We start from the raw sequence: 12,426 nt of genomic DNA, 5'->3' as shown, positions 1-12,426 counted from the left end.
CTATAGCCCAGTCAATTAAGATGACAAAAAAACCCTATCAACCTGCATTGCGTGGAGCAAAATAGATTTGGCTTTATTTCATTCTTTTTTGGAGGAAACACACCCTAAATTTAATCTGTGTGTAGATTTGAATGCAGTCAAGTATACTGAATGGCTAAATGAAGCTATAAAAACATCATTACGTATCAGAAAGATCTCAGGGAACCGGGGTATGCTGTCGGCTCCCTGATTCTCGGAAACTCTCGGAAACTCTATGTAAGGAAAAACAATTGTGCCGTAGAACAGAAAGGCGCTGGAGAGCCAATTACGACAAAACAGAAAAAGAGTTATATAAAACCATATTAAGCAACTACAAAAATGTACTAAAAAACGCTAAGAAGGATTACTTCACCCAACAAATTGAGACAACTAAACACACCTCCAAAGAGCTATTCGAATTAGTTAATAATTTAGCTTCACTGCCGAAGTCTGATGCAATAGAATGGGATCAAACATTTTGTGATTCTATTGCACCAGCTTTAAAATCTAAAGTCATGAACATTTATAACGTTTTTTTACCACACCTGACTATGATCCCTTAGAGCCAACCATATATGATGAATCGCTGCAAGATTCTTTTAGTTCATTTGCCCCAATTCCTTCAGAAGTGGTAGTTAAACACATAATAGAGGCTAAATCCGGTTCGCCAAATGATCCCTGTCCCTCGGCTGTCCTTAAAAAGATAATAGAAGTGGTTAGCCCTATTCTCACTCAGATTTTTAATACAATGTTCAATTTAGGCAAGTTCCCTTCCATATGAAAAGATTGCTCCATTCTCCCTTTGTTGAAGAAGCCAAACATGGGCGCAACCAATCCGGCCAGCTATCGACCCATTGCCCATCTACCACTTCCAGCCAAGATGGTTGAAAAGATTATGAATAAGCAACTATCTCAGTTCATTCTGGATAACGATCTTCTTGACCACACTCTGTACGGTTTCCACAGGGAACACAGTACCAAGACTGCATTGAATAATGCCACAGAAGAAATCAGAACGGTGATGGATGGAGGAGGGCCAGCGGCCCTGATCCTCCTCGATCTATCAGACGATTTTGATAAGGTCGACCACAATTTGTTGGCTGGAATCAATGGGGGTTCAGGGAATGGCACTGACTCTATTGGCCTCCTTTCTGAAAGAAAGGAGATTAACTGTTACCATGGACGGTTTTCAATCAGAGTCTTATGCTCTGCCCTGTGGAGTCCCCCAGGGATCATACTTAAGCCCAACTCCTTGTAATATATATGTTGCAGAACTTGCCCCTCTGATCCGGAGGTTTGGGTTTAATTTAACGTCCTACAAGGACGACACCCAGATAGTTGTGGCAGCATATAATAAACAAACTGCTCCCTCTCTACAGTTCTAGAACTGTATGAGAGAAGTCGACAGATGGATGAGCCTGCACTGCCTGAAACTTAACTAAAAAAAAACGGAGATTATTATCTTCGGTGAGTTAAAACCTAGATGGGACAATCTCTGGTAGCCAGAAGAGATAGGTGAAGCACCTAAGACTGTGCTAAAGGCAAAACATTTAGGCGTGTGGATCGATAACAAGCTAGCACTATCTCATCAGACTAATGCTTTTGTCACCGCCTCCCATTTTATGATTAAAAAAACTTAGGAAAATCATGCCTTACATCCCCATCGATTCTAGAAAGCTAGTGGTTACCACGTTGGTCCAGACTAAATTGGACTACTGTAATAGTCTCTATTTGGGCATGCGTAAACATTTTCTTAAAAAGCTTCAATCCATTCAAAATACAGCTGCTTGAATGTTGAGCAATATCCCCAAATACGATTCCATCACCAAGGAAATTCGCCGACTCCATTGGCTCCCAGTTGCCAAACAAGTTGAGTTCAAGGCCCTCTGTTTAGCGTTCAAGGCTTTGAACGACACAGGACCTCTGTTGCTCAAAAAGCAATTTGTTTGGTACCAGCCGGCTAGACAGCTGCAGTCCTCAGGGACAAGACTGATGAAGGTACCTAGAATATGCACTTCGGGTTGGGGCAGCCGAGTCTCTCTTATGGTACCGCAAAGCTGTGGAACACACTTCCAGCTGAGTTAAGAGGAGTGGCTTCCCTCACCATTTTTAGGAGAAAGTTGAAAACCTGGCTTTTCCAGAACTGAGTAACTAGGAGGAATTATGGCAGTCAATAGCGTCAAGACACCCCCAGGTATTCGTGCACTCAACAAGTTTAATTAACATTAACATTAATATTTTCCATGGAAACATTTATCAGTATTGTGAAGGAAGATCTAAGCAACATGCCAGATTCTTTCTTTGCCTCAAGCAGTTAACCACACACAAGCAGCTGCATGGGTGTTATTGAGGAACTATTGCTGGATGGCTCAGACATAGTCAACTGGCAGTCAATCTCCAAACTTTCTTCACTGCGAAGATGTTAGAGCTTAAAGCTATTATTCCATTTTGGACATTTATGGAAACCAATGACCAATGAAAAATAGTCTTTCAACCTGGCAGGGAAAGAGAATCTATACCAGTAGTCGCCTGGAAGGAACGCAAGAGGATAATGGATTCAAGGGGTATCTATTGTCTGAATCTTAGCCACTTTTGACACCATTGATCATACTGTCTTACTGAGCCACCTTCCCCATACTTGCCCATACTTGTATAATTGAACATGTTCTGTACTGGTTGGGCTGCTTTCTATTGGACAACAGTCAATCAGTGGCTCTTCCTTCTTTTGATTATTGTTACTAAAAAATCCTGTCTGGTGTATTTCAGGTTGCTTCTTGCACCCACCATGGCAAATAGATTTTCTGGTTTGCTAATAACTTTGGCATTATTTGACAAATCTTCACAAGATGTTCCAAAAACAAAAGGTTCGTCCACCTCAGTTCCTTCTTTGAAAGTTTCGAGGTGATCTTAAAAGCAATTTTCCAATGTAATTTTAATTGGGAACTTTAAAGACAGTTACAGACAGAACAAACAATAAACAGAATTGAATCAGATTTGGAAGACAGCTACATCTTGACCCGGAAAGTGTGCTTTTTTTGTTTGGTTTAAATCTGTTCAGTAATTTCTGAGAAATGAAGGCTCAAAATGTATAGATATCTAGATGGTTGTTTATAGATATCTAGATGGTTGAGTTCTCAGGATTCTCATGGGAGTCCTGTGGGCAGGCAACTTCAAATAATAGAAAAATCTGATTGGACAATGAAGAGAAATGTTGCAGCCTCCATTAATGGGCATAAGGACTCATTCCGAAGGCCGTGTGGGCAAAGGATTGGATGCCCCCGGGGGGGGGGTGGCCAACCCCACACCACTCTTGGCCTTTGGCAGAAAGTTGGCATAATTACATGTGGTAATAAAATAACCCCCCTACCTAAGCCTTCTTGGGCCCTCGGGACCCATCCCCCGGTCCTACCTTTATTATAGATGGGTGCCTCAGTGCTCCACCAAAATATTGGGGTCCCTGGGGGGGGGATGCTCCAGCAGGGCCCTGTGACCCCAGCTGGCTTCCCGCATAGTGGGAGAGCTGGCTCTGTTTCCGCCCGGAGGAATCAGCTATCAATTCTTGATCCCTCTCCGGCAGTAGCAATATTTGTCTCCCTGCCCACAGCAGTGCAGGCAGGGAAACAGAACAGTTGCCTGGGCCCACCCGGTGGGAGCAACTTTAAATATCCTGCCGGCTGGAAGCAAACTTTCCCTCAGGAGAGGATGGTCATGTGGCACCTCTTGTTTAAAAAGAAAATGCCCTGGGGTATGAGGTCGCTGTGGCCCAACCCTACGCTATGCATGCTAACGGCTGTGTGCAGCTTGGGGTTGACTGCCTGTGGGGGTGTTGGGCACGGCCAGGCTCTGTGGGCAATGCCCCACTGTGCACGGCATAAGGCTATGTGCCGTTTGGTGTTGGCTGTCTACGGGGGTCTCAACACAGGGTCTGGCCCCAAGCCAGACCCTATGTCCAACCCCACATCGCGCATGACCAAAGGCTGTGGGCGGTAAGGCATTTGCTGCCTCTAGAGGTGGTTGGCTGCAAGCCCTGCAGACAACCCCCTGCTGTGCATGACCAAAGGCCATTCATGGTGGGAGGTCCTAGGTCCAACCCCATGCCGTGTACAACCAAAGGCCATGTGCAGTGTGGGGTTGGCTGCCTCCTTTCGGCCTTGCAGGCAACCCCCACCACGCACGACCAAAGGCCATACATGGCGGGAGGTTGGCTTTATATATGGTAATAAAATATTACTTTAAGTAAAAAAACTATAAATTCACTGAAAAAAACAAAGGCTTAAGTAACGTTATAGTTAGGAATTGTTATTATATGTTACTATACAGAAAAAAAACTTACAAATTCACTGAAAAATCCAAAGGTCAAAGTGATGTTATAGTTAAGTAAATATGTTAGTACCATTATAACGATTTGAACTAAAGAAAACACAGAAATTCACTAGTTATAGTTAGTAGAGCTATCTATAATCTGTGCCCCCGCAATGCATTGCTGATAACCTCAGATATTACATTACTCATGACATGTTGTATGACATAATTTATGACATCACCGATGACATCTCAAATGACATAATTGATGGATGTCCTCTTCTTAGCATTCCATCCATAGTTTTAAAGCTATTCTGTGCAATCACAGAGGGGAACTATCAAACAACTTACTTTGGCTGTGCCCTCAAATAAGCAGTCCTGCTTGAGCATCTAAACAATACTACAAAAAAGTTACTCTGCTATGTAATAACCCAAACGTTTATATTTCGGACACCATTTTCAAAGTGAAACCACTAATGTTTTCGGCACAATTCTTTAATAATGGGGAGAAGACGTTTTAGTGGTCCATCGATCGGAAGATAAATATTATTTCATCACATTTTTTTCCAGATAAACAGCAATAACGTGCACATAACTATTATTTGGTAATCTTACTAGAATTAGTTTGAGACAACAAAAGAGCACTGAGAAACGTGCTGCTTCTAATTACTCTTACTGTTAGATGGGCAATCACTCTATGATTTCATCTTTTCTGAAATGCACACTATGTATGGATATCTATCCGTGTGTTAGGTGATTGGTACAAATGTTTTTCTGGACAAGTCACATTTTTTGGTCAGCCCGAGACCGACCAACTCTTCATTCAAAAGTCATATTTTTTCTCACCTGCTGAACCTGTAAATCCTGTCATCCATGCCCTCCTTGCATCTCGATCTGCAATGTATTCACTCTTAAAAAATAATAGCAGTCACAATTATAAAAGGAACACTTGGAAAAACCTCTTGAATTCATTATACACACAATCATACACAGAGCAAACATTTATACAGCCTTTGAGCAACACAGCACTGTGGCTACAGTTTTGACTGGAATGAATACTGAATTCCAGAGGTGACCTAAAACTGTCTGTAAAGATGGAAGAATAAAAAATACAAAGGATTACAACTAAAGAACCAGAACTATTTTTGTATTGATGTTTGAATGCTGTGTTGCTCAGGGTCTGTATATATTTTAGCTCATATTGTGGACTTTGTCCACTTCACATTTGAGGGTGTAAGTGGCTACCCTTTCCCCTTGGAGCACCGTAATATTATTCTAAATCTACATTGGATACTGAGAGGTTCGCGCATTTGATACCCCTGATACTGGTATTCTCCCAAATCTTACAAAGAGCTCAGCATTCTCTTTGGGAAATATCCTATCAAGGTAAATATAAAAGATTTGTTTGAGGTTTATTGCAACCTAACCAATGTAGCAGCAATGTGATCCAGTTGTTCACAGGATGAAGCAGGTTAAAAAGCTCTCCCTTTGGGTACTTGGTCAAGTTCAAGGGTTGAACATGTAATAGGAGCTGGAAAGTGCAGGAGTCAACAAGTCAACTGACCTGTCCAGTGATAAAGAAGTAATGGGGTCATTTAGGATTTGGGTGGGTCAGGGGGACTGACAAAAATTGGCGGTGCCTGCGCTTTGTCCATTGCAAAGCTCCATACCTTATTTAGAGGTGTGAGGCTGCTGGGTTTACAGTGGCAGAGCCTCAGCAGTCTTCACTGTGGAAATCCCTCACCCATCTGCCACAGGACCATCGAGTTACAGTGGTGACAGCCTTGCCATATTTAAAAGGGGGTTACAGCCTTTGATTTTTCATGTCCAGGTCTTAAATGAAAGGCATGGTATCAAACAGATCATAGTTCTGACACACAAGACCAAAACTCCACGCACGTCACAGCTGCTGAGTTTTTTGATTTTCTCAAACAAACTCCTGCCTTTGGAGTCTGCTTGAGAAAAACAAAAGAGTAAGCAAAGCTGGCTGAAACAACATGGTGAACCACTTGGCATTCAGCTGTGTCTACAGTGCATCCACCTCATCACCAGATGCACTGTGACAGTGAGTTGCCTGTCAGGGATCTCAAAATATGGTGAGCAGTCCAGTGGGGTGGTGGGACGCCCGCCAAATTCTAGATTAGACCTTTGAAGTTCACACAAAAAAACATCTAAAATAAGAGAACATTCCCAAATCTTATGGCACTAAAATGTTGGCCTCAACAATAAGAGCACTTAGGTAAAAATAGATCACTTTATAGCAGGGGTATCCAACCTTTTCTGTAGTGAGAGCTACTTCTTATAAGTGAAAATCATTGTGAGCTACTAAAGGCCATACAACTTGCAAAGTGTTCCCAGAGTCCCCCACACCCAACGTCATTGACTAAAGGGCCTCTACGGAGAAAGAGCTACCCATTCAGTGTATGGAATGCACAACATGAAAAAAGAAAACCTGGCATTAGTCTCACCTTCCATCTTCAACACAATGTGTGATCCTGATCTATGCAGTCACCAGTAGACTACATTCCAGATAAATTATAGGGACCTACAGAGTGTGCAAAGCTACCAACATACTAAAAACCATAATCTGCTCATCTGTCTCTTACACTATGTCATCCACCACACTGCTACGTCCCATAACATGGAAAATGCACCTCACTGGTCATCACTCATGACATGGAAACACTTCCTATATGGTATCAAAAAACAATAACAACACCATTCCAAACATACACCCTACATTACATAGCTTGCTGACCATGGAGGTAAGCGCTTCAGTGCCACACAAAGGGGTAGGTAATAAGCACTATAGAAATGTTGAAATACATTTATTATATTACATCATGCCTCTTTTCTTTATCATCACACATAATGGCACCTTGAAATACTTGAGTTCAGGGTGTGCACTGTACAAAAATATCCCCTGACAGACTATAAAGTTGCTCCATGTAGTAATAAGCTATGCCAAATGTATGGTACACATGACTTGACTCTTAGTTCAACCCTCAACTTTCCCTGAGGTCCAGATAGCTTAGGGGTCTCCAACCTCTTCTGTAGTGAGAGCTACTTCTGATTATTGAAAATCATTGTGAGCTACTAAAGGCCGAACAACTAGCAAATTGTTCCCAGAGTACCCCCACACCCAACTTCATTGACAAAAGGGCCTCTACAGAGAAAGAGCTACCCATTCAGTGTAAGCAATGCACAACATGAAACAAGAAAACCTGGCATTAGTCTTGACTTTCCTCTTCAACACAATGTGTGAACCTGACCTATGCAGTCACCAGTAGACTACAATCATGAGAAATGATAGGGACCTACAGAGCTGTGCAAAGCTACCAACATACTAAAAATCATAAGCTGCACATCTGTCTCCTACACTGTGTCATCCGCCACACTGCTACGTCCCATAACACAGAAAATGCATCTCAGTGATCATCACTCATGACATGGAAACACTTCCCACATGGGATCACAAAACAATGACAACACCATTCCAACCATACACCCTACATTGCATAGCTTGCTGACCATGTAGGTAAGCGCTTCAGTGCCACACAAAGGGTTGATAATAAGCACTATATAAATGTTGAAAACAATTATTTTATTACTTCATGCCATTTTTCCTTTATTATCAGACATAATGGCACCTTTAAATGCTTGAGCTCAGGGTGTGCACTGTACAAAAATACCCCATGACAGACTATAGAGTTGCCCCATACAGTAATAAGCTATGCCAAATGTATGGCACAGATGACTTGACTCTTAGTACGGCCCTCGACCTTCTCTGAGGTCCAGATAGCTGCTCCCCTGCTGTAGCTCCTTGTAGCTCAGAGACACTACCACAGCATCGAGCTCGCCATGAACCACGGTTCAGTCCCAGGTCTCCCCACTGCTTTTTCTAATTTCTGCAGTTCTTTATGCATGCATTATCTGTCTCCCTTGTGTTGTGCCCAAATTTTTTGGATTGTATTAGCCTGCATTGTGAATCTGATTCCCTTTGGCACCTGCATTTCCCTAGTGGATTTTCTTTTTTGCCCACATTTGTTTGACTGTATCCTCATTTATTAAACTTTTTGTTTAAACCTGTTCTCCCTGTGCCTGTTTCGTCACCGCTTCCCTACCCTGTGCCTTCCTGCCTCCCAATCAGCCCTTCCCACCTCCCATGACTACTTATGGCGGCCCCTGTGTGGCCGTGCCCCTGGCACACCCAAGGCATGCCTAAAGCAATCACGTCTGCGCCCATCCATGCCTGGACAATGCTCAGCACAGGAACCCTGGCCTTTACAACCCACGCAGCCACACTGTCGCTGACCACCTAGTCCTGTACACCTCAACAACATCTGCTGCTGCACATCCATACGCACCACTAAACAACTACTATCCTGCCTACACTGTTGTTTCACCTGCAGCATTGAAGCTAGTAACACCAGGAATACAGGAAACACCACCACTCCCACCACAAACAACCTCCAGTGTATCCTACTAATCACATGTTCTCTCTGAAAACAAGCAACAGAGATTTGGGATACTATCTCATCCATCATCCAGATGTCATCTTCCTCACAGAAACCTGGCTGAGCCCCACCTCTGCACCAGACATCGGTGTTGCAAGCACCAAGGGATACAAAATAACACACTAAGACAGGACCAACAAACATGGACATGGAGTTGCCATCATCTACAAGGACACCATTCGATTCCTGACCTCCCCCGACTACCCAACTCTGATTACGGAACACCTCATCTTTCAACTACACACAGATGGGAAGAGTACCATCAGAGGCATTCTTGCCTACAGACCACCCAGACCACACCCCAGCTTCTGCAACCTCATCAACATCGACTCAGAGCACTATATCCTCGTAGGAGATATCAACTTCCACCTCAATGATCCCACCAATGGCAACAGCTCCTGGAGAGTGCGAACAACATCGGCCTCAAGCAGAAGGTCACGGACCCCACTCACATTGCAGGACACACTATCAAATCCATTTTCACTTCCACGGACAGAGTCAAATACAGCCATGCCACACAGCTTCCCTTGACCGATCATCACAGCATCCACTTCACCATCTCACGACCCACCAACACAAGCAGCGTACACCACAGATCCACACGCAGAGACTGGAAAAATATATCTGAAGACCTATGGAACAACACTCTCAGAGCCCGCCTCTCAAACCCAACAATGACCCTGATCAAGCAGAAAAGTACTTCTCCCAATGGATCACAAAATGTGCCAACCCCACCAAGATAGGCAATGCCAAGGGACCAACCAAACGAGCCAGCTGGTTCACCAAAGAACTGAAAGCCTCCAAGTGCATCAGCCAGCAACTAGAAAGGAAAGGGCTCTGCAGCAGAAAAAAAGAAGACTGCACCACCTTCAAGACAGCGCTCAAACAGTACCACCAGCTCCCGAAAGAAACAAAAAAGAACACCTTAGCAAACTGCATTGAGGACAGCTCCAACTGCCGCAAGGAACTCTTCACCATCATGAAGGAGTGCTCCAACCCCACTGCCAGCGAGAGCGACATCACACCATCACAGGAACTGTGCAACATGCTGGCGGACTTCTTCCACAACATAATCTCCACCGTCTACTAGAACTTCAAATATCAACCCTCGGTTGATGACAATATCAACCAACCAACACCCATGAACACAAACCCGAAACCCTCTCGCTACGCAAGACACCATCTCCATCATGAACTCCGTGCACTCAGGAGTACACACAGGCCCCTTCCCCACCACATCTTTAACCTTAGAAACAAGACTATCGGAGACTAACTCAGAAAGGTCCTGATCACCTCAATCACATAGGCCTCCTTCTATGAAGACTGGAAACAGGCAGGAGTGAGGCCCGGCCTGAAGAAACCCTCCGCCGACTCCAGCAAGCCTAAGAACTATCGCCCCATCTCTCTTCTCCCATTTCCAGCGAACCTCCTTGAGAAAGCGATCCTCAAGCAACTTATCCACGACCTGGAGCACCTCAACCTGCTGGACCCCTCCCAACCTGGATTTTGAGCCAACCACAGCACCGAGATGGCCCGGGTAGCAGCCACTGATTACATCAGAACCCTCCTGTACTGCAGCGAAATGGCAGCCCTCATCCTTCTGAACCTATCAGCTGCTTTCAACACCATCTCCCATCACACACTGATCAACAGACTCCATCATGTCGGGATCCAGGTAAATGCCCTTAAATGGATAGCATCATTCCTCTCCAGAAGGACGCAGAGGGTCTGTCTTCCGCCATTCACGTCAGACCTTAAGAAGATCATCTGTGAAGTTCCCCAAGGGTTATCACTCAGCCCCACCCTCTTCAAAACCAACATGACGCCCCTGGCTCACACTGTCAGATCACACACACTCAACATCATCTCATATACCAATGACACCAAGGTCTTCATCTCGCTGACCGAAGACCCTTCCACCACCAGAACCAACTTCCACACCTGCATGATGGACGTCACCGAATGCATGAGAGACAACTGTCTGAAGCTCAACACTGACAAGACAGAAGTCCTCGTCTTTGGCAACAACACCTTGATCTGGAATGGCACAAGGTGGCCAGCACATCTTGGCTCACCACCGGCACCAACAGACTATGCCCGCAAACTCGGCATCATCCTGGACCGCAAACTCTCGATGGAAAAACAAGTCAACGCAGTCTCATTGGCCTGTTTTTACACACTCCATATGTGGCTGATGGAGCGCAATTTTGTTCTTCCACTTGTAGGGGTGCATTATAATCATAAATAGTTCACATCCACATATAATCTGTTGTTGTATTGACATTAGGCCAGAGGTTCCCAAACTGTGCGCCGCAGCTCCCTGGTGAGTTGCCAGGGGCGCCGCGCATGATGTGGGAAAGAGCTTGTGCCGAGGAAGCTTGTAATCATGTGAGAATGTAAGCAATTAAAAAATGATGCGTCTTTTGACGCACTACCCTACCGTCAGCCTGAAGGCAGCAAGCAGAGCTTATTTAAATTACACACGGGTGTTACAAATGCCAACTGTATGATCATGAATGACCCAAGACCGCACAGCCGCCATACGCACAGCTATGTGCTTTCACGTAGCCTCTGCCTATATTCGCAGCCATGAATGTTGAGCGTGTTCTGTCGTGCTTCTGGTGACCCTCTTCTCAAGAGACAAGTAGGTTGGTTTCACACTAATACTCCCTGCTTTAAGTTACATGTTCTGTAAAGAAGGGGAACATGTCAAACTCGTGAGCCCTAAGCAGCCCGTGTATTTATATGCTGGCTGCTGTTCCTGCACTTTGTTCGTGTGAGGGAAACACTGTGCCCAATGACATTTCTGACTTGTAAAATCCGGCAAACTCGCTGTGGAAATAGGTCGCATTGCAAACAGGATTAGTTTCCCGGCCCCAGTCTGACCCTCAGTAAGGCTCGGCAGGAAGCATGTAATAACCCCGTCACTCTAATAACCTGTATTCTTCTCAGCCTCCGTAAAAGTTCCTCATTCTTCCCTCCGTATGTTTCTCGGTGTTAGTGACCAGAAGAGTAAGGCCTCTCAAATTAAATGAGTAAGTATTATAAAACCTTTAATATGGTCTCTGGAATTGTATTGTAATTGCATGGATAAAGCGCTTACTACCTCGGATGAAACATTGCAGCTCAAACTGCAGCAACCTGGGCATCGGAGAGGCTGTTAACTCACCCCAGACTGGGACGGCCATCTGTGTTTTATTTCTGGGATGAGAGAAGTACAGGGAACTAAAAGTGACACCAAGACTTTCAATCTCTGAAAATAAAGGCAAGCAGCAGGTGGAAGAAGGAATACACGGGGGTAGAACAAAGTGTGAAAGAATCAAAGGGGAAGAGAAGGAAAGCAGGACATAAAAGCAAAGGAAGGGGAGAAAAAGAATGTCTGAAGAGGAAAGGCAGCAACAAGATGTTGAGAAACAAAAAGGATGAGGGAATAGAAGACGCTTTAGCTTTTTCATAATTGAAAATTTCTCAAAGCATCATTATCTGATCATAAACAGATACAGCAGGGGTTGCAACAATGCAAGCTTCCTTTAATGCACAGAACTGGCACGCCTATGGCTGCTCTTTGGCTCTTTTTAGCGTTTAAGAC

At 44.4% G+C, this 12,426-nt stretch overlaps 1 protein-coding gene and 1 long non-coding RNA gene across 2 annotated transcripts in view; one reads left to right on the top strand and one right to left on the bottom strand.

Moving 5' to 3' along the window:
- The window catches only part of LOC146829140 (xaa-Pro aminopeptidase 2-like), a 329,035-nt gene that overhangs the window by 203,748 nt on the left and 112,861 nt on the right, over positions 1–12,426 (bottom strand). Inside the window, exon 5 of the mRNA XM_085607765.1 lies at positions 5,167–5,230. Within this exon, the coding sequence (XP_085463891.1) occupies positions 5,167–5,230 (64 nt within the window). The remainder of the gene's footprint in view (positions 1–5,166; positions 5,231–12,426) is intronic.
- The window catches only part of LOC146829141 (uncharacterized), a 131,737-nt gene that overhangs the window by 117,955 nt on the left and 1,356 nt on the right, over positions 1–12,426 (top strand). The window lies entirely within an intron of this gene.

The sequence above is a fragment of the Triturus cristatus genome, chromosome 5_2 (genome assembly GCF_964204655.1).
Source record: "Triturus cristatus chromosome 5_2, aTriCri1.1, whole genome shotgun sequence".
Classification (NCBI taxonomy): Eukaryota; Metazoa; Chordata; class Amphibia; order Caudata; family Salamandridae; genus Triturus; species Triturus cristatus.
The sequence above is the reverse complement of the archived record's forward strand: the minus strand, read 5'-3'. Positions and strand labels throughout refer to the sequence as shown.